At 41.9% G+C, this 22,787-nt stretch overlaps 1 protein-coding gene across 1 annotated transcript in view; it reads right to left on the bottom strand.

Annotated features, from left to right (window-relative positions):
• Nucleotides 1-8,272: 8,272 nt before the first annotated feature.
• The window catches only part of syt3 (synaptotagmin III), a 29,408-nt gene continuing 14,893 nt past the window's right edge, over nt 8,273-22,787 (bottom strand). Inside the window, exons 6-11 of the mRNA XM_073493591.1 lie at nt 20,646-20,772; nt 16,323-16,541; nt 13,868-13,988; nt 11,815-11,986; nt 10,997-11,126; nt 8,273-9,288 (exon numbers count right to left, since the gene is read on the bottom strand). Coding sequence (XP_073349692.1) covers nt 9,199-9,288; nt 10,997-11,126; nt 11,815-11,986; nt 13,868-13,988; nt 16,323-16,541; nt 20,646-20,772 — 859 coding nt within the window. The 3' untranslated portion in view covers nt 8,273-9,198. The remainder of the gene's footprint in view (nt 9,289-10,996; nt 11,127-11,814; nt 11,987-13,867; nt 13,989-16,322; nt 16,542-20,645; nt 20,773-22,787) is intronic.

A 22,787-nucleotide genomic window follows, 5' to 3' on the forward strand; every position in this document is an offset into this window, starting at 1 on the left:
GTTGTATTTTTGCCGGAAGTGACAAGCAGACCCGCCCACAAATGTGACGTCACGACCATCTTCTTCGTCGTCACGCCCCGGGGTGGAGTGCTGCCCCCTTCGGGTCAAGCTCATGTTGGTCGCCAACGTATTATCATCGCACAGGTAAGGTGAGGAAAACTCATTTGTTTACCGAGGCAATTAAAATGGCTTATTATACATCAAATCTATGCGAGATACAGAGGAAAATATAAGGCATCACAAAAAACACAAAATGGGGCACCCAAGTTGTGCAGTTACACTTACAAGATATGTATGTATTCAACAAAGATGCTATTTACACCCTTTTCCAAGGTAAATTCTTTACTGTAGCTGCTAAGCTAAAGGCGTTAGCACACAGCCCGTCTGAAGTTTGACCACATGCCTCCAGGGTGTAAATAATGTCTTTTCAAATCAATGGGGTGGTGTATGTTTTGACCAGTCCAAATTATTAAAAATAATAAAACAAAATATTAAAAAATAAAATCAGTGAAACCTTAATATATATCTAATAAAATATTTGCCAATTTATCAATTTTCTTTCAATCTAAGTTGTGTTTGTATAAACTTTTTGGTGGTTTAATTTAGTAGAAAACATTATATTTTATAATGTGTTTTATGTGTATTATTCTTTGTTTGTATTGTGCTCTTTGTATGCAAAAATAATAACTATATATATATGTCAGATGATTATCTTGAAGTAAAAAGTACAGTATTTCTCTCTGAAACATAGAGGGGTCAAAGTGGAAAGTAGCAGGAAAACAAAAGACTCAAGAAAAATGCAGGTACCTCGGATTGGCACAGTTTTTGGATAACAATTGTTAAAAAATAGGCCAAATTACAAATTCTGACAGCCCGACTGCACCTAATTAAGACGACAGCCTGATATTCTTAGGCAAAACTAAGCTTTCTATTTATTCTTGTGCGTCCAGAGGAGTTCGGTTTATTCAGAATCTGTGGCTGCATTCCTGCTGAGCTACCTGCAAAACAAATGCATCCCCTAGAGTCTCACGTGGCCTCACTGAAGGCATGAGGCCATCACTGAATATTATCCTGGCCAAAACCTCTTCACCTCACTCCTTGCGAGCGCTCCGCCAGTCATGAGAAAGGTCATCTGTTATTGTATCTGCCTCAAATCCATCTAATGGCTATCCTGAGGCAGAGAGAGCAGCGGGCCAACAGACAGCCTTCTTTGAGAGTACAGTAAAAATCTGAAAATCCTGTGTGTGAAAGCACCCGCATCACACAGTCGGCTCAAGATCATGTTCAGATTTGTCCGATAAAAATCAAACATGTTTGATTAAACCGTGGAGCCGGGGCAGGTCTGATAGTCGGTCGGGATGGGAGAGATTTTAATCATAAAGCTGAACATGTTCCAGGCACCGCGTGAACAGCAGCAGAGTCGATGCTGCTAGAAGACCTGCCAGACTCCAGCCCCTCCTGAATATTAACCTTCAGCATGTTTCTTGCAGTGAGCACACTGAAAGTTTGAAACATGCACTTCAAAAAAAATCGTGCAAGATGTGTCCATTTGATTAAATCTTAAAACGTAAAACGAGAGACGTGAGGCTTCACAAATCTGAAGTTAGTTGACTTATATGTCATCAGAAATGTACAGATTTCCTGTCAAAATACTTCCTGGAGCTTAGTATTGTATTGTTTTCTCTTCTGTGTTTATGATTGAAGAACAGATAGAAAAATAGCTTTCTATTGAAGCTCCTGACATTGTTTTTTTCACTCGCCTCTCAGGGCTTCTGTATTACTACTACAAAGTTCCCTTAACTGAATGACTTGTGCAAAAAGCGTCACTCTGCCCGCTGTAGTCAGATAACGAACAGTCATTTATAACTAGGAATCTTTTGCCCGCAGTCTTGGTCAAGTGAATTCTTCTTTTCTGTCTGAAACAGAGCTCTCTGCAACAATGCTGGACATTTTTAAGTGCTGTTGAACCAGATCTCCAGGAGATGGCAGCAAATATCCGCACTAAGGAGAGCAGATGCTGGCTCTGTGCAAGAGAGCCAAGGTTACATATTGTGACTTAAAGGGCCTTTTCTTCACTGGGCGTCAGAAAGCCTTGAGATGGTAAATCTATAGAATGTGTCACATTTTTAGACTAAGGAAAGATCTCAGGGACGATAACCGTCATGCTCTGTACCGTCTAAACATTCTCTTGATAATATTCAAAGGAACATAATCGTGATTTGACTTGAAACACTGAATGTGGTTGTCAGGTTTAGCTGGTTTGCATGTTTCCTGTATCCTGTTTTTGTTTTCATGTAACCCAACACTTGCAAATCTCCCCCAAAATCTCAGATCTGAAAACAAGAAACGTAATTACCACAGCAGCTATCAGCACGCTAACCCGCTGTCAGATCGGCACAATACACCAGAGGCTAACCTGTAGTTGTAACACATCGGTGCATTTTGTGTGTGTGCGTGTGTGTGTGTGTGTGTGGGTCCAACAATAGCATCTCGTCCCCTGTGGCACTGGCAGCCAGTCAGCTCAGCACAGCGTTCAGCGAAGGGTTTCAGAGCTCATCAAACTCAAAACCTCCCACAGAAACAATGCTCCATATCAATTTAACCCAAATTCTTGGGAGGGCAACAAGCTGTGGGCTCAAGAGGCTTTTCCATTTGGGGCGTCAGCAAACAGGGCCACATCTGGAGCCCGAAGAAAAGTTCATCTGAGGGAGGGTTTATGCCCAAGGCTACCCCTTAGATGCAAACATTACCCCTCTACCACCCACAGAGCTTTTTATTCTGACTGAGCTACGTGGCCAAATTAAACTGACAGAACGGTTCGTGAATGTGTGTGTGTGTGTGTGTGTGTGAATGTGCATGCGTAGGCACCCTTTTACTTTGCAACTCTGATGCTTTCTGCTGCTCAGAGGGATATACTGTGTGTCTCGCTGCTTTGAACTTCAACGCACACAGTGCTCGTAGTTGCCAAGCAATTACAGAAAGCCGGCTCTCTGGAAAACCAGACGATATTTTTTTTTTTTCCCATTTTGTTTTTTTGTTTGGTCCGAGAATGACATGATAAAATATGAATGAGAAATATGGTCGGTGCCTCGCCGTTCCATGTCTGCGAGGTCCAGGTGGCGTGGTAAAGACAATCCGTCTCCTGACCGCGGTACCCAGCTGGGACGCTGAGGGCCAGATGGTCTTCTCACAACAGGTAATCACAGCCAGCATGCTGATACACTGACATCCACACAAATGGGTTACCACAACTATCCAGAGCATTTGGGATGCTGTGATAGTACCCTCGTCTGCCAGTCTCTGGGGCTTTTACTATTGAGTTTGACACCGGTGCTGTGCAGAGTTATGAAAAGGATAAAACTCAACCTTCATTCCTTAAACTGCATTCTTTTACTTTGTAAAGAAAATTCCTCTTTGGCATTTCTCATTTGAAGCCTTGAAAGCTTAGTCAGTTCTTTATACTTCCATTCATTAAAGGGGCACTTTGTAGTTTAGGAGAAGAAATTCAAACTCAGAATTTTAATGTTTACAATATCAATGAGGTGATAATACACACTCAGAAATATTTATCTTCTCCTTAAGTGAATAAACAAGCTGTTGTCAGAGGAAAATAAGGTCCCCAGAACACTTTTTAAACGTAGAAAGGTGGCAGGGTCCGCCAAATATAAGCAAAGTAAAACAGTATGAAATTGTGTTGTGAAAGGTCTGTTTGTTTGTTCATACATCAAAACGCAGATAGTGTGTTCAGGCAAAAAAAATCAGGCAATGAAGATCTTTCTCTTAAGATTAAAATTGAAAAAAACTTGATTCTTTTACTCAGTTTGTAAAGAAAATGAGTCATTCCTCATTCGAAGCCACGAAAGCACACAATGTAATGTTTAAGGATGTTTCACAGAAGTTCTTCCATGAAAACAGTTTAGAGAGAAGGTCACATCCTGGGGCCCGGCTCCCGTATTAATTCACTTTCCCCCTGCAGAGGCAAGCTACTTTAATACTCCTCTACCGGTTGAGGTTTCCACTTGCATGCATTCTTTGAATTCATTATTTTGAAAGGTTCAGGGTATTATTTATAGTGTTGGAAAATAAAATGTTAAAAACTGTGTACGTGGCATAATAAGCGGTCTTATAAAAAGGTCGGGAGTCCCTTTGCGCTGCGCTTTCAAGACGAGAAAACACAAGTTTGGGGGCCCTGTCACGAAAGGTTTCTCGGCGCGTAAGTGGTCGTGGTACGAAGCGAATTTTGACATGTCACGTAAGATTCAGATACACGCAGATGGTCCTGTCAACACGACTGCAATAGCAAAGTATCACCCAGAGCTAGTGCATTCATCTTTAATGATGCAAGGGGATTCATTATCATTATGTATAATAATCAGATATATTAGCAATAAGAGCTAATGCCTTACTGTCAGCTTACTTTAGACGAATCCATCCAGTGTGATGCAAACAGCTCTGTATTACACACACAAACCTCCTCCAGTCTCTAACTTGCTCCCCCTCCCTCTCTGCCTCTTTCAGCTCACTGAACTGAGTGAAATGTCTTTCCGACTAAATGATTTTTTTTTTTTTTTTTTTTTTTTTTTGCACGGTGGGAACGTTGCCATGGAGACAGCACCCCCCCTCTCAGCCCCTCCTCCCACTTTTCTCTCTCAACAGTCTACAGCATTAAAGCTGTGCTAACTGGTGCGTCGTCACATGTGTGCGTGCACGTGTGAGTGTGTGTGTGTGTGCATCTCGCTCTTCTTGAACTGTGAACGCTGTCAGTGTGCTGCAGGTGCCCCATGATGAGTGTGTCTATATACAGCTATCCTCCTCCACCTCCTGTTCCCACTACACACATCCTGCATGCAGCTATCCCCCTCTCTTCTCCAGGTTTTTCCCATTCCTCCTCCTCCTTTCTCCTCCTCCTCACTGGCATTCTCCCGCTCTTCATCCTCCTTCATTTGTTTAATCCTCTCCCACTCCTCCTTCTCTGTCATACCCATGCACATCTGAGCTCGGTCTTCCTCCTCTCCCTGCTCTCTCTGCCGAAGCGCTGGCGTTTTTGCCGATTGCCGCTGGTGTGTGTCTTCGCTTTAACGGGAGATAATAACCACATGACAAATAATATGAGTGTTTTAAAAATAAAGGCAGACAGAAGAGAAGTAGGGAGGCCAGATGGAGAGAGGCACACAGGGCCGGGCAGCCGTGCTCCATTTTGCATTTAGGCAAAACGCGGCCACAATAAAGAATTCATGACAAAGTGGCTGAATAATTACGCACAACGTAATGCACAGCAGAAAAGTCAGAGAGCTCAGAAAAGTTCAGGCTGCTTCTGTCCAGGTAGAGCGTCTTACCTCTCCAGGCCCCGAGTCAAATATAGACTGTGTACATCTGAAATCCCCGGGGCCTTGCATTTTATATATTTAGCACACTGCCTGGGATGTGTGACAGCAGCTTCACCACCTCCTCTCCCTCCCGTGGATTAAAAAGAAGTCAGAAAACACGAAGCTGGATGATACATATCCTTTATTTCCATTATCATTGCTTCAGCCACACTGTTACTTACACATTCACCTAAATCCTGCGACCCGGTACAGCTGTCCTGACTGAAACAATCGCCCTGACTGAACCCCTCACTCAAATTCTCAGCTTTAACCAATAAAAAAGTAAACCTCTTGAGTAAATTAAATATAAAAAAAAAACAATTGAAAATCAAAAAAAAGAAAGAATACCAATTCGAGAAAGATAAATACAGCATAAACAATGTTACTTCATCATCGTTGTTTTTGACCACAGAGATTAAACAATTGCTAGGTCTCCATTAAGTCGTCATTAGTAGTATTAGTATCAAGTTCATTGTCAGATTTTGCTTAAAGCATCACTTATATAATTTTTCATTGCATCAAGTTGACATCATTCATGTTAATATAAGCATGCAAACATGTTTCCCCATGACCATTCAGAACTGCACTAACACGAGAAGACAGCGAGAGACAGAGAGAGAGAGAGAATAGAGGGGGGTGTCATACACGGAAAAAAAGAAAGAGGGCAAGATGGAGGGATGCGAGATTGCGAGAGAGGGAGCGGGAAGGTGGGGGAGAAGAGAAAAAATAGAGCGAGGAATGGATAGGTGAAGGTTAGGAGTGGAGCGGGAGTAAAAGGTAAGGGTTGCTGGAGGAGAGAATGAGTAATCAGACAGTAATCAGACAGACAGAAACAGAAAGGAAAAGGGGGAGGGAGGAAGCGAATGAGAGAATGTGCTGGTTCCACTATGGGTTCTGTAATCCATCACAAGGGGCTAAATAGGGTAGACACAAGCAGAGAGAGAGAGGCTGGGAAAGAGAGAGTTATGGGGCCTCGAGACCGATGGATCAATACCATATCTACTTATACAAGCTGGTCAATAATCCCCCGCGCTCAATACTCGCCGATATGATGCGAATGTGTCGCCACACCCGATCGAGCACACCCTGATCCAAAGGCAAAGAGAAAGAAACTGGATCCCTCCCCCTGAATAACACACACACACTCGGTTAAAAGTGTGTGTGTGTGTGTGCGAGAGAGAGAGAGAGAGAGAGAGAGAGAGGGTGAGAGAGAGATGGCAACGGTAGCAATACAAGTAGCTGTAGTGAGGTGTTGTACTGTTGTTTTGCTGAGGTTACGGTAGTAGTCGTAGTAGCGTTGACAGACATGGCTTTATAAGTCTGTATCGGTTTACACAGGAAGTGCAGAAATTCCAGGCGCTTGTTTGTTTGTTTGTTTTTTTTTCTCACAACACCTCCTCCTCCCTGTTGTCTTGCTTTCAGGGGATCTAAATTTGTCATGATCTGTAGGCCGTAACAAATGAGCCTCAGATGGGTTTTTTTTTTTTTCTCTTCCTTCATTTTTTTCTTCCTCTCGTAAATTTAATCAAAACACACCCAACGATTTAATTTTTCAACCACTGTGCCTTCTGTTTTTTTTTTCCCCTCGGACATACAGTACACAAATTACTGAAAGAAGTACACGATCAACACAGTTACTTACATCAGGCAAAGGGTTAGAGAGGAGAGGAGGGTTGAATGATTGGCAGCTGATTTCAGAGACGACATAGACAATACAAACTAATGTCTATGAAAGACAGTGTTTCCCCACCTAGTGCAATGAGGCACGTATAGTACGCACACACATCCTCGCACACACAAACGCACACACACACACAAGTAATGGCTCCTCTTAAAGACAAGGGACAGAAGACACGTTTGGCTCCCGAGACGAGCGTTTCAGTCGGTGGATGCCGGGATTTTTGGGGGGAGTGAGGGAGGCGAAGACAGAAAAAAGGACGAGGGGAGGCGGTGAGCACAGGAACGTGTCACACACAAGGTCACAGTGACACACAGGCATACACACACACACAGACGCGCACGAATACAAAACAAACACGCCCACAAACACGGAAACACACACTAATAAAAGCAACACGGACGTGTGTGTCCTTCTAGAGTCTTGTCAGGGATGATGACGTGGAAGATAATAGTTTTCTCGGTCGAAGCTGGATGTCTTCTTGAGAAAAGGAAAGAAAAAAAAAGTCCTGGAATGGTAGAAAAATAAAGTGGAGTGGTGATATCCTTCCCTGTGGAATACATCCTCCAGCGAGTGCAATCCAAACAGATGCTGGTCCGATCCTAAACTCAGGTTTCGTTAAACCCGTGTAGTCCCGTGTTAGGAAAAGTCAACTAGCCGACCGACTAGTCCACATCTCTCAGAAGCTCGCACCATCGCATCCTCGGTGGAGTGTAAAAAATGGCATGATAAACTCCTTCTCCGATGGTTACATGTATGTCAAACAATAAAAAAATAATAAAAAACTGATACTGATGAGCACCATGAGGACTGTGACAAAAAGCATGAGGGAGAGGGACACATTTCAAAGTTGCTTAACATGCTTAAACCAATGAGTCAGTCCTCATTTTTCACTCCTCTGACATCAATAAAGACCACTGGACGCTTTGTCGTCTTTCCACTGGGGAAAATAAGCGAGTAAAGTCTGAAACAGGAGGGTACGGTGCCTCGAGGAGGCGTCCAAAATGGCCGGGAGAATCCACCTCGGATGTTTTGTCCTGCTAAGTACAACGAGAGATGTTTTCCCCATACAGTACGGCGTATACTGTACACCAATGTTGCAAAGAAAAATATCGACATAGTGATTTTCTTCTTTTAGAGTCTGTACAAGGGCATGAACCTTTGGTCCTGGTTGAAATGACCATTCTAGGATGGCTTTCTTTTTTCTTTTTTTTGTTCTTTTTTTTTGATTTCAAGAGAGAAAAGTTTGTCACATCACACTCCTCCTAGATGAAACACTACACTAATCTGAAGCACACATGAACTACGCACATACTACAAACTCTGTGTGTATTCGTGTATGTGTGTGTGAGTTATGCGTGTGCGTTCCCCTTGCTAGATCCCAAATTTACACCCGATTATCAGTCCTACTGGTCCACTTTGTGTCTGCGTGTGTTTGTAAAATGTGTAGTCTTGATGCTCAAAGTGTAGCTCGTGATGGATGTTGTTTTTTTGTTTGTTTTTTTTTTGTTCCCCCGGCTTGGTTAAGAAAGCACAGGACTTGGAGGATTCATTAGCAGGAGCAAAACAGCACTAGCAGTCGGACACTAGCAGTGTCTCCGCGTCTCTCTTTCTTTGATGGAGAGAATTATTCACAGATGAGAGGAAAGAAAGGAAAGTCTGGAGCTGGAGAGATGATAATGACCTGAGGAAACAGGGAATAAGGGAGAAGAGGCGGATTAGGCAAGAGAGAGACAGTAGGGGGGCGAGAGAATATATAAACAGTATGCAGCACTGTAAGTTTGGGGGGAGGAGGGGGGAGATGCATTACATAACCCATAACATCTAGATTATACAGATGCTTCTGCCTTAGAGCTCCTTCCTCTGACAGCTCGGCAGCCTCCACTTTATCACACACTCACAGTTAGGTCATGCTTTTAAACACTCGTTCAGTTTCCTGTGTAAATCTGACTTGAGAGCATCCGCTGCACGGAACGTGGATTTAAGATTCCAGCACAGCGCGTCCCGTCTTAAATCCAGGACGCACTGGAATGTGTGGAATACCGACACACTGCCGCCTAGAAAACAATCCCACGTATGAGAGCATGCGGATAAGATGAATGTATTTATATATATATAGCACATGTCAATCTAAAGCAGGAGAAGCTCACAGTTTTAGTCGGAGTGAGGACTGTCCACCACGATGTGCGGCTTAGGGGAGGATGCTGTAGCAGTCTTCGACACAAATGTGCCAATTGCTTTTTCCTGCGGGGAAAAAGAGATTTTGCTTTTATGAATACTTCATGACAAAAAGAATCACTTTTTCATACATCCAGTTGAAATAAATGAAATTTTAATATGATATTATATGCTTCTTCCCGCTGCTATTACCACTATGAGCCTACTGTTATGCTAGTGCACCACTACTTAATACTATTATTACTACTGTGCTTAGAGGTGGAAAGCTACTAAATATGTTCACTTAAGTCCTGTACCTAAAGGGATTTTGGGAACTTTGCTGACTCACTTTCTTGCCTAGAGTTGGAAAAAAGATGGAAACACTCTAAGTGCGGTAAATATAAAGCTGTCATGGTTTTGGGTTGGTTTAGTTTTTTTTTCTGTTTTATGTTGAAAGACTCTCACGATGTGTCATCTTTTGTTTTACACTTCCAGTCTCTGTCTTTTTCCTACCTTTTATCCTGTTCACCTCAGTGTATTTAATTCATTTTCCCCCCTCATACTTTGTTGGTTAGTCTGCATTTTCACATCGATTCCCCGGCTCGCTGCTTTATATTATCCTGGTTTGTTGTTTTGCTTTTGCTCTTGATTTCTTGCTTTTGTTGCCTTCCATTGTTTTTTGGACTTTTTTTGGCTTTGCGTCAATATAACATTTTATTTTCAACCGGCCTGCCTTGGTGTCTTGAACATGTCTAAAACATGACAAAAGCTACAGCCAGCAGCCGGTTTGCTTAGCTTAGCATTAAAAACCAGAAATCGAGGAAAACAGCTAGCCAGTCCAAAGAAAATAAAATTATCCTACTAGCACCTCTAAAGCTTATATAATCAATATATTAATCTCATTTGTTCCAAAGAAAGTAAAAAAAAAAAAGCTAACCAGGCCTATGCTGCTGGCGTTAGCTTCATATTTACCATAGCTACAAATATGAGAGTGACATCAATGTCATCATCTCTGTAAAAAAAAACAAAAAACAACTGTAGTGACAACTGTATGACTGGGTGGGAATAGGTCAGGTAAGACGTAGGATCCATATTTGGCTATACTGATCATGCCAGGAAATTAGAAACACAACGTACAGATGGCAAATTTATCGTAAATAGGCTTATAATTGTACATCTGGCAACGCTGGTTGAAGCCATGGAGGCATTAAAGAGAAACATTGGAGGATGCTGATACAGATTGCTATAGATTAATTACCCAATACTACATAAAATATTTAAAATTTGCTCCAAATTATGACCCATTCTGCTTATTTGGTACATTTAATCTTTAATCCTGGTCCTGGGGGCCTCCTGCCCTGCGTGTGTTTGACGTTTCCCTGCCCCAACACATCTGATTCAAATGAACGGGTCATTATCAGGCTTCAGCAGAGCTTCATGACGAGCTGATGAATTGATTTCTAATGAAGTGCATTTTGCTCCTGTTACTCCTGTGAGCCATTCACTTGTGATGGGCTATTTTTTAATGTTGCTTATTTTTCATGAGTAAAATACTAAAATAATTGTATCACTGCTGCTCTACTGTTACTCTTCTTCTATCACTACTCCCACTGCTGCTATTCTCCACCTACCGCCGCTCCCGTTACTATTTCTAATGATAATATTGTCATTTTGGTTATCAGGCCCAGAACGAGTAGCAGAAGTGAACGTAACATATGTTGTATGAGATCATACTCATTCATGCACACATACACAGTCACACACACATGAACACACATGATCATATGCTCATTACCTCCACAAGCTGATGCCAGTGCTCTATTGGTTTGCGCGGATTGGCCAGCATGGCTGCCCAGTGCTCCCTCCCTGGACCTTCAGCTTCGCTGCCCACACGACACATCCCTATAACCTCGTTATGACCAATACTGACACGCGGCAAAGGGATGGAAGCAAGGACGAGGGAGACAGAGAGCGAGAGAGAGAACAGAGAGGGGAAAGGGGGGGTGGAGAAAGGGAGAGAGCGAGGATGCAATAAAGCAGGGGGAGAGAGAGGGAGACAGGGCTTGTAAGAAACAGGCAAAGAGAGTCTCATTTATCAACCTTGAGTACTGGGAAAAGAGTACAGCGACTCATGAAGGATATTGAATAGCAGCTTACAAATACACACAACCCCGCATAAAAGCTTAATGTCAGCGGGGGAGCAGGCACGAGCACAAACATACAAAAGCACACACCTATGGAGATGCCAAACGGAGGGCAGACTACATAATAGGGAGGCGGTGCATGTATACACAAACACATCAACCAGCCAAGTGTTGCTGCGAGCGGCAGACAGTCAAACACTGGCAGGGTTACACTTCTTCCTTCACCATTAGCATAAATCATGCTTATTCATGAGGTGCCCGTCTATGTAAAACAGGGAGCGTCCACCAGGAGGCTGACTCACGAGGAGGCCCCTCATCATGTTCAACACAGCCGCAACACCAATCGAAATGCGACAGCCTCAGAGTAACAGCAAACATTACGCTGCATGTGCAAACTAACATTCAATAAGCAGCACACTTCACAGCAATCACTGGTTCCATCTCTATGATAACGCCTCGGCCTGCTCACCAGTCGTAGTCCATCACCGCGATGATGACGGATACACTTTCTATATTTTCATTGGGAATGTCAAACACCAGCGCCTCGTTGTACGTGGGGTTCAGCGTGTTCTTCTTAATAGAGGTCTTCCTCTTTTTTAGCCTTCGCCCGTCACAGATCAGAGAGGCCTTCACGTACGGGTCTGCAGGAGAGACAGGAGAGAGGGGTATGGATGGGGGAAGGAGAGAGGGGGACGGAGGTGGGATGAAAAGCAGCGAATGAGAAAGACAGAGGGGGGAGGAAGCAGAGAGAAAGAGATAAGGCGGGACTCCCGCAAACGCTGTTCGGTATCATGCTCACAGGTATCCGCGTCTGTAACACATAAAAGGCATGAAAATCAAGTCACCTTGGCAAAGCTGGATTAAGAACACAAAGGTAGAAAAGCAGCACAGGTTGAATCACTCCAGTTATCCATTCAACATGTGCGGCGCGCTGACAGCAGCCAGGGGAATCACACACACACACACACACACACACACACACACACACACACACACACACACACACACACACACACACACACACACACACACATCCACGACTCCATGTTTATGCTGCATTTTTAAGCATCTTCCCGGCAATCATCTTGGGAGCACGGCGCGGGCAATAACAACAGGATGCGGTCATTATCATCTGAGATCTCATTTAATGTGAGAGGACATTGCAATCATCCGACTCTTTAAGTGAAGGATAAGTAAAGACTAAAACAATATAACAAATACCTTCGTTAATTCAGTATTAGCATTAGCAATCCAATTTGAGTCTCATGGGTAAAAACTATTGCTCTTTTTGACGATTTCTGCGACATAATTGGTGTTGCACCTGCAGCTGAAACACATTGTGACAATTTTTTACTGGTTGTTGTGTTTGTAGCAAATGATTTTAGGGCTTCAGGTGATGTGTGCATAATGTATTAACTCTACCTCCACTTCTTGAAGGAAAAATCTACCCTCAGATTCTCAGAAACTATCAATCTGGTGATGCTCGATGCACCTCAGGAGTTGATGGTAATTTACTTCTTGGCACTTTCCCGTAACATGCTTCATCTATTTCTACTTCAGTTAGTGATTTAGTAGGTTTTGAAAAATGTATAACTGAAAAAACTTTTGGGCACAGACCTGTTGGTTTTACTTGCAGGGTGAGGGGACAGTAATGGTAAAGAAAGCAAAAGCATGAGACAAAACAAAAAAACAACAGAAAACGACGGGTCGCATCCCTCAGTAGAAATGCAACATACTGTATCCTGCAGCTGCATTGCATTCTGGTCCATGGAGGCTGCTGTTGGTGGAGAAAACTGTGCTTCTTCATTTAGTGCTAAATGACAGAGAAGTTGCTCTTTTATTCCAAGACACTCTAAGTTTCATGCCAGTAACTACCTCCGGCAAGAAGGTTATGTTTTCGTCCATGTCAATTCGTTTTTTTGTTGATTGGTTGGTTTGTCAGCAGGATTACACAAAAACTACTGAGCAGATTCCCACAAAACTTGGATGGAGGATGTGTCTCAGCCCAGAATAGACCCCAATAACTGTTGGTGCAGATCTGGATAAAGGGACGGATCCAGGAATGTTTTCTCACTTTCTTTAACATTGCAAGATAATGCATTTTTTGACATTTTTGTTCATTTCTAATGCATTGATCTTGATAAAAAAAAAAAAACAGGTGTATTTAGGTGGTTGATATCAATGAGTACAATTTGATGCGGCTCTGAATAAAAATCCAGATTAAGCTGATTTAAAAATGCTTTATTTGATATTGTATTCATCTTGATTGACTTAAAGGGGACTGTTGGTCTTTGGCGGAGGTATGCACTCTCTGCCATTGTAGTTCTGCATGTTTTCCCCCAGAATAAGACATAAACCTCACGACAGCAACATGCATCACCAGTAGCCAGTTATTCAGACAGTGTTAAAGCTGTTTTCTGTCATATTTTTCCTTTTAATGAGTTTCCAGTCAGACCGCTCGCAGGAGGTCTCGCAGCAGCATGATGTGTGTGTGGGTGTGTGTGTGTGTGTTAATCCTTTACCTGAGAAGCCAGTCAGATCCATGGCTTTGAGGTTGGTGGCCTTGATGACTGTAGCAGTGAGCCTGCCTGCAGTGGGCAGGTAACACAGCGAGAAATTAAGCTCCCCGAGATCAGCTTTCTCCTGTAGGTCCCACACACACACACACACACACAAAGAGACAGGGATCAGATGGGGAGCAGGGACACTGTGATCACACACACACATGGCTCCAGCAACAGAGAGGAAAAACACTAACTGACAGATATCCTCTAGTTTGCGATGATTGTTTGTGGCCAGAAAAGAGCTACATCTGTGACTGACGGCGGCTGACAGCAGGCGTCCTAATGTGGACAGGCAGAGTGTTTAGGCAGAGGGGAAGTGCCGTCACTGTAAATGAATCATATGCCAATCTGTCGATGTCCCCGAGTGGAGGAAAGTGTTAAGTAGAGGTGACGATTCTCCAGGCTTTTTATATCTCTGCCCTCGCTCCCATCTACTGATCTTCTCGCTGCCTGTGGTCTCAGTGGCACCGCGGTAATGACACCGGTGGTATTCAGGTCACACTGTGGCATGACGACTCCTCAGTGGCTTTGAGACTCACTAATCAATACTTCTCCGGGTGAAACATTGAAATACGCTGAGAGGCTGATGCTTTAAACTTATTTAATAAATGAAACATCCATGCCAAAAAAATTTTAAGACTCCGCTCCATCTAATTTGCTAATAGCCGTCTATGAATATTTCATATAAATCTACTTGGCCGCTGCGTGATAAAAAGTTTGGATGTGGCCAGCGGTGCCTTTCCAGTAATCTATCTGGGCTCTCTTGTGCTGTTTTTTTACATAAACTGACTCTGAATTAATCCAGCCTGCGCAATTTCTGTGCATCCTCTGAATACAGTAAGAGTATATGATCTTCAGACAGCAGATGACTACGCAGATGCTTCTTTGAGTCAATCATTTGAATCCATCACGACGCTGAAAACACCACAAGATAATTAGGACGTGCTGATGCAATTTTATTTCCCAAAGCAAATGAATTTACACGGTTTGAATTCCCATCCCTGTAATTTCCTGAAAGTCATTTAAAGTTTTTGCAATTTAAAAAACTTTTTTCATCTCCAGATTTTCCGTTTGCACATCTGACTAACATAACAGTGTAGTACAGAGGTGTGATTGGTTCCATTAAAGCTCGGTTCATTATCTCCGGTAGCCTGATTATTCTGTTTTTTTTTATATTTTTCACATTTCTAATTTCAGTGTCTGAATTTCACCAATCCAATCTGAGCAGTTTGATATTCCCACTCGACGTGACTTTTCAGAAATTTGAATTCAACTTGGTGGATATGAGCGTTCGATCTTGTCTTTCAACTTCCGGAAATTTAAATGACTTTTTTTTTTTTAGAAAAGTCAGGAATATAAACTGCATAAATTCAGACAGACATTAGTTAAATATTTCAGTTAATTCCTTTCAAATTCAGTTTCCAGGGAGGTTACACTGCAAAATTTTAAAAGTCAACTCGACTTTAAAAATTCAGGAAACCCTCAGGAAGCCCATTACTTCAGTATTACCAAGTAAAGTAGGCTATTACATTTAAATAATATGAGCTGAAAGTTTTAACGACCTAAAATTATTAGTCTACTTGGTAATTTTCAATTTTCTTTCAAATTAAGTCATTTTATCAGATTTTACAGTGTACTGGGGGGAATGACTACAGGTGATACTTCTGGTGTTCGGTGAAACTAGCGTAAAAATAACAAAGATTCATAATAACTGATGCAACTGCGGCACTTTCAAGGCTTTAGAAGCGTGACGTAAGTTGGCATTAGAGTGTCGATAACCTAGATCTTCATGAATGAATGATATGACGCACCAATTACCAAGGATTACTTTAAAAATGTATTCCGATAAAAAAAAGGGGGATTAAGTAATGGTTAAGTTATTCATTCATTTTTGGCCTTTCTCTGCTTCCATAGTCACCTCTGCTGTGATAGGAAGCGGTGCCAAGACTGTCCAACACATATCAAAGCCTGCGCGTTGTTTAGCTGTTTCTCTATATCTGTAAATTAAATATAATTCATAAAATGAAGAGTTTTTGATTCTGAGACGTGTATCCACATATTTCTATTAACTTCTCATATGCACTCACATTTTCATGTCTCACTGTGTTTATCCTTGCCATTTGATTCCTGCCGTGCAGTTTTTGTAAATTTTTATCTTACATTCATTTTCTCTCTCTTCCAAGCTGTAATTCAGATTCATTTTAATACTAGAATTGAAACTGTCACCCGTGTTATATGTTTGATAAGCTCCGTTCCTCGTTCTCTCCTATCTATCACAGCCTTGGCCCATAATTTTCCACTGCGACGGTCTGATATCGCCGCAAGGCTCATTCAAATTTCATCTTTCGGGGCCATCTCCTCCAAATGAATGTGATGATTCTGGGTTATTTCTGCAGCAGAGCCCCGTCCTTACCGCGGTGCCCTCCACGATGTCCCTCCAGACGGGCTTGTCCCCGCTGCCCTCGCTGAAGTCCAGCAGGTTGTCCACCACTACCTGGCCGATCAGGTCGTGTCTGGAGAAGCGGTCGAAGTCGTACACAGAGAAATGCAGCTTCCTGGAATGTAGCTCATTCAGCGGCACGCCGAACTGAAACGTCTCATTGAACACTGGGTTCAAGGTCTTTCTGTGGACCTGAGAGAGAGACAGAGTGTAGAGAATTTACATTACAGCTCACAGCTACAGTATAGGTAGCTTATTATTATTGTGTAAGCAGTAACAATTAAATATTTACTGGGTAAGTAGAAGGTACTATAAGTAATTACTACAGGGAAGAAGGTGGGAACAAACAACAACTTAATTTTATGGCCTGAGTAGCCTTTGACAACACTATAATCACAGTGAAAAGGGGGTTAACATGGGACTACTCTCTGAATATTTTATTAATACATCATGATTTTAAGTATACTGATAACTCATTTCCGTGCAATATGAACAAAGTTTTCCCCATTTCTAGTGCCTTGTTACCAAGTAAACAGTTTTAAGTTCGCACTCATGCACTTCTTTAAAACATCGTATTATCCAGTAGGTTTATTTACCGCCCTCTGTTAAATTCTTTGTATTCCAACAAAAAAAACTGTTTAAGATGAATTTGACAGCATTTAAAAAAAAATCTATGGATATCACGATAATATTATCTACTGTCTTTAGGCCACAATAATCACGTAGTAAAAATCTGATACTGTGACAGCCCTGGTTATTAGTAAAGTCCTTTTACCTCAACCTGTCTGTTTCACTTATATCTGTCTCTGTATAGGTTCCCAGTTGATTCCCTGCCAACACTGAAAAATTACACAGTAATTTGTGTACCATAATCTAAAGCGTCACCAAATTTACGTCCTTGCCGCAGTCAGTCTGTGTCTCTCATGTAACCGTTGACGATTGCATTCCAGTCACGCACATGAATCGAGTTTTTCCTCAAAGACAACTTCCAAGCTGATTTTTAAAAAACCCAGCAGGGTTGTTTGACAACACTTAAGGCTGTTCTGAAGATGCGTCCAGAATCCTCAAAGACCTCTGTGTTCTGCTCGTAAGAAAAATACTCCATCCGCTGCACAACAAAGTACATTTTCTACCTGTTTTACAAGGCGCGGCTCTATTTTTCTAACCGAACAAACTGGATGTTTTTCATACCAGCAGAATATGGAAGTCACTGAGGATTCTGGACTTCAGAAGAACGTATGATGAATGTTTTTGGCTGTTAAATGTATCCATCGAGGCAAAAGGCTCATATGTAAAAACTATACTTATGAAAGTGGCAAAAAACTGGACTTATTTGGTAAAAACACTTGTCTTTGGCAGCAGTCATCGAAAAGATCCTTGTTTCTTCTTCTTCCTTTTCTTTTAACTCACTGAGCTGTCATTGCTACCATGTTTCCTGCACTGAATCTTTCTCATTACTTTTGAGGATTCATAGCGAGCCGTATTTTTTAGTTTTATTTTGTTTTCCTGCCTGTTCCCTGCTCCTGCAAAGTGATCCAGTTCTTCTTCTGTTTTTATCCAAAAACAAATTGGAAACATAAAAGTCATCCCTTCCTGTGTGGCAAATGCTTTTTTTTTTTTTTTTTTGATTTTTTTTTTAACTCACAGATGCTCTACCCGAGAAGCTTTGATTAAATGCCTGCAGGATGAATCGCATTATGCTGAAAGCGGCAAAACAGACATTATTAAATGTAAATGTAAGTGTTTTCAAATTGATCTACAAAAAACAAGACACATCATGAGTTTATTCTCAAGGGGGTTTGTGGCCACACCTGCTGAAATGTGCTTGAGCAACATAATTAACCTCTTCCACACTGGCCGACCTTGTTCCTCAGCCGGGGGGAGAAAAGTGAATTTCACCTTTACTCTTGGGATGGAGAATCTAATCAATGCTGCTGATATGAAATAAAGTCCTAAAAGTAAATCTTAAAAATCCAACAAGGTACAAGATTTCTTTCTTTTAAATGCTCAGGACACATTTCCTACAGGTAACTACATTTATTTCAAGCTTCTTATTTGGACTGTATGTTGTGTTTACTGCCTTTTCCATCTGTCACCTCTATAACGAGTCAAATTAAACAGATCCTTTCAAATCAGAGAATGCAGTCTGACGGAGCGGCTATAATTTCCTGCTCATCATATTTTAACACGTTGCGGACGACATTTGTGAATACGTCTTTAATCCCCGACACAGAATTTCTTCCTATTTGTTGATTCACTGTTTGGATTTATTTGCTATGAAAGCATTTGATATAAACGCTGTCATGCAATAAAGCCCGCGATAATTAAAATGTGACACACACTCGATTTTCCAGTTTCAACTTTTGTTGCTGCATGAGTGGGTCTGTCACTCAGGCTTATTAGCACTTGATGATTACTTGTTAGCTTTGGATTTAACATGATGATGGAGACGGCATGCCTTTAGAAAACCAGGCACACAAAAGCCCGAACATCTACTCGAAGGTGAGGTCTGTTTCTTTTTTGGAAATTAGTCGGAGGGATGAAAGCGTGGCAAAATATGAGAGGTGTAAAAATCCCATGTTAATGAGGATGTGATTGAAATGAAACAATCATCTACACCCCGCACAAAAGACGAGCAGTATTATGCAAATGACTGAAGCATTCACACTTTTCAACAGCTGAAAGGGCTTTTGTTATATACAGGAGACAATCACACAAAGGGGAGAAATTTCAAACTGGTACAGCCTCACTATCACTAAACGCTTACTTCACGTACTCTGCAGTAGTAGAGCCGGGCGATATGGACTCTAAATAACAAGAAAAGCTATATTTTTAGGCTCTTTTATGTCACATGATACGTAGATATTTTGAATTATTCTGCTAGGACTGGGCAACAAAATCAAATATGACGATATCCATTTCAATCCATCCATTTTCTTCCGCTTATCTGGGGTCAGATCGCGGCGGCACCAGGCTAATCCGAGTATTCAAAACGTCCTTCTCTCCTCCATCTCCTCCTGAGAGATCCTCGATGCGTTCCCAGGCCAGATGAGATATGTAATCCCTCCAGCGAGGTTCTGACTCTGCCCTGAGGTTTCCTCCCTACCCGGGGCGACTTTCAAAGTGTGGCACCCAGGAGATATACTAATCAGATGCCCTAAGCACCGCCAAGGGAGCAACGGCTTTACTCCAAGCTCCATCCTGGATGTCCGAGCACCTCATCTTATCTCTAAAGGCCCTGACACGCAAAAGTGACATCAAAGAACTAGCTCAGATGAAGGCCGACTGTTGCGATGCCAAAAAGCTGCACTTGCACACACCGCAAAGACCACAGCGGGCGGCCAACAAGCTTGAACATCCTGTGCCCGTGTGATATACAAACCGTTGATGATCAAGCAGCATTTTTTTTTTTCACTCACTAGTATAGACGCTTCTTATCGAAAAAATGTCTGAAGAGGCGAAGAGGCAGAGGAGAAATGAGGTAAAACTGTGCTAAATGGTTGAAATCATGGATGCTACAGCGACAGGCTCACGGGGCTATCCCTTTTCTTTTTACGTTTATCTTTTTGTGCAATTATCCGATTCTACAGGCTCAACGCAACACACCGCACCGACTAGAGCCATGAACGCTCACTGACGACCCAGATGAAATTCAAACTCAGAATTATAATAGTTACAATATTAATTATCAATCAGAAATATTTATTTTTGTCCATAACTGAATAAACAAGGAAAATAAGGTCCCCAGAACACTGTTTGAAGCTAGAAAGGTGGCAGGGTCACTGACATATGGTCAAATATCATACCTGACCCTTCCTGCTTCTGAATTTCTCCCATATCTGTATCAAAGTACTGGTGATATTTATGGACCAAAAAACTGAGATCTACAGCTCACATTTGTGAGGCCACTGAGCACATAAGTCTTGAGCTTCTCCACAGAGAATAAATTAGAAGCGAGGAGGAATTTTTTGAGGGCTAAGGGTACATTTCCTTCCCGGTACAGAACATCCTGAAACGTACTCAAATATTGACTCAACTGTCCTCAAACACCAGAATAACACGGGAGCTGAGTAGCGGCGCCCTGTAATAGTCTGAAGCACATTATCTTGAATAAATGATGTCGCAGATTAGATTAGATTACATTAGTGAAACTGTAAAGATTCCCCCGTGGGAAGGCTGGGTCATAAGAGGAGCAGGAAACAGGCAGACCTGATAATGAAATGTTTGAGGGATTTTTGTTTTCTTTCCGCAGCGCAAAGACAGTTTGTGTGCGAGAGTCGTGGGAGTGGGAATCACCTTGGTCTGGAATTTCTTCTTCCTGTCTGGCAGTAGGTAGATCTTCACGTATGGGTCAGAGAAGCCGTTGGCATCCTTCGCTGGCAGGTCCAGAGCTTTCAGGATCTTCACCACCAACTGCTCCGTACTGCAACACACACACACACACACACACACACACACACACGACGCCATTAAACTTTCACACGCTCATAAAAAATGCAGGGGTCGCACAAATTTAGACAAATACTCCACAAGACCCAGACAGGATCAACCCGCCCACACACAAACACACACCTGTGCAGGATTTATGCGCACATAATGGCGTGGGAGGATCTGTGTCTCCGAAGCAAGGAATCGCCGAAATAGCATGCGTGTGTTGGTGTGTGCATGCGTGTGTTTGTGTTTCATCCCTGCAGCTGTATCATGGTTTGCAATATCAGCGATGCTTAATGAACAGTAAGCACAGATGTAGAGCCAGTGAGCGAGCGCGGCCAACGCCGAGCTCATTAATAATCCTCAACACAGCAGCCCGGATTCTACACACACACATACAGAGTAGTTAATGCACAGGAAAACAAACAAATAAACAAAGCCACGCTGTTGTTGGCCTCTCAGTTCGACCATTTGAACACGTGTACATTTTAATCGTCCTGAGATTAATCTAAGGGGTCGCCAGATAATTGATACGGTCCAAAATAATACAAAAAACATACCGCTGCGCAATATTATGTTAATTTGGGGGATTTTTTTTTTCTCCCCTTAAATATGAAAGAGTTTTTACCTCTCAAGGGCTCGGAGTTATTCAAATTAAATAATCTGCATTCAGCAACGAGGGGTCACAAACAAGTAGACTTTATATTGCAGGTTCACGAGCAAAATGAAAGTTAAGCATTTAACCATTAAAAAATGAGAGAGATTAAGAGATGGGCAAAACAAATACATTAAAAAGTATCTTGTTACAGATTACAAATACTTTCTATCAAATATATCAAAATAAGCTACAAAATAATAGTAGGAGAGAAAAGTATTTGATTTAAATACTGGTTATTGGTGATTTAAAAAATACATAAACATTTACTAGCCTAATTATTATTAGTTGGATTTTGGGTTGATTTTGTTTGGCCAGATGTTGAATAGTGACAGATGGGAGCTACTCAGTTAAAACAAAGTCATTTTTTGTGTTATTAAGTTCATCACTCCAGTATTTTTGGTGTTTACTTTGTCTGTTCTTTTAACTCCTAATGTTCCCTACTCTGATGTAGCGTCGCACATATACCATGTCAGTGGTTGAAAGGCTTTTCTAATGGAAAAACGGCCAACGTATTTCATATTAGCCCCTGCCAAAGCTCCTGCGCTAACGATGTAAAGACAAACACTCCCTCAGTGCGCCGAGCTCCCAGTCCGGACCGCTAGCTGCATGGCTAACTAAGCTAACAGCAGCTACACAGGGTTTCTCTGGTGACATTCTGTTCCCCTGTTTGTTTGGAGCATGAATTTGCCAGTTAGCCAGTTCTTACATATTGCATCTTTAAGGCAGCCGACTATAATAGTGTCTGGTCTCCGCATTAATTATTTTCATTAGCCAGTACTTTTCTAATTATTTTCTCAATTAATGTTAAGTAGTGGTAAGTGTCCATCACAGTGTCATTGAGCCCAAGGTTAAATCTTCTAATGTCTTTCGTCCTTCTGATGCCCCAGATCCAGAAGATAATCAGATTATTTTGGCATAAAACAGGGAAAAGCAAATGTGACTCACTGGGGTCAGTGGATTTTTTGGGAATGTTAACTTAATAAATGACTTTAACGATTAATTATATATCATAATTGTCGCACAATATTTTGCCTCCACTCTGCTCATCAGTTAAGCAACTAATTCTTTCAGCTTTAGTAATGATAAATCAAACTCTTTTAGGCTTTAAGATGCATTTTATTGTCTCAAGCTCAATGTGACGAGAATATTTTATAATACGCTTTTGCTTTATTTTCTAGAATATTTTCTGGCATAAAAAATGTTTACAGATGGCAAATAGAGGTAAAACCAGACACGGCATAAACACACACGTGAGCACACATAACACACACGTCTTTACATGCTCCATCCACAGTCATGGCTGCGTCTCACGCGCCGTTTATTATGTATTTAATTACCAGGAGAAGATG

Source organism: Pagrus major, chromosome 23 (genome assembly GCF_040436345.1).
Source record: "Pagrus major chromosome 23, Pma_NU_1.0".
NCBI lineage: Eukaryota > Metazoa > Chordata > Actinopteri > Spariformes > Sparidae > Pagrus > Pagrus major.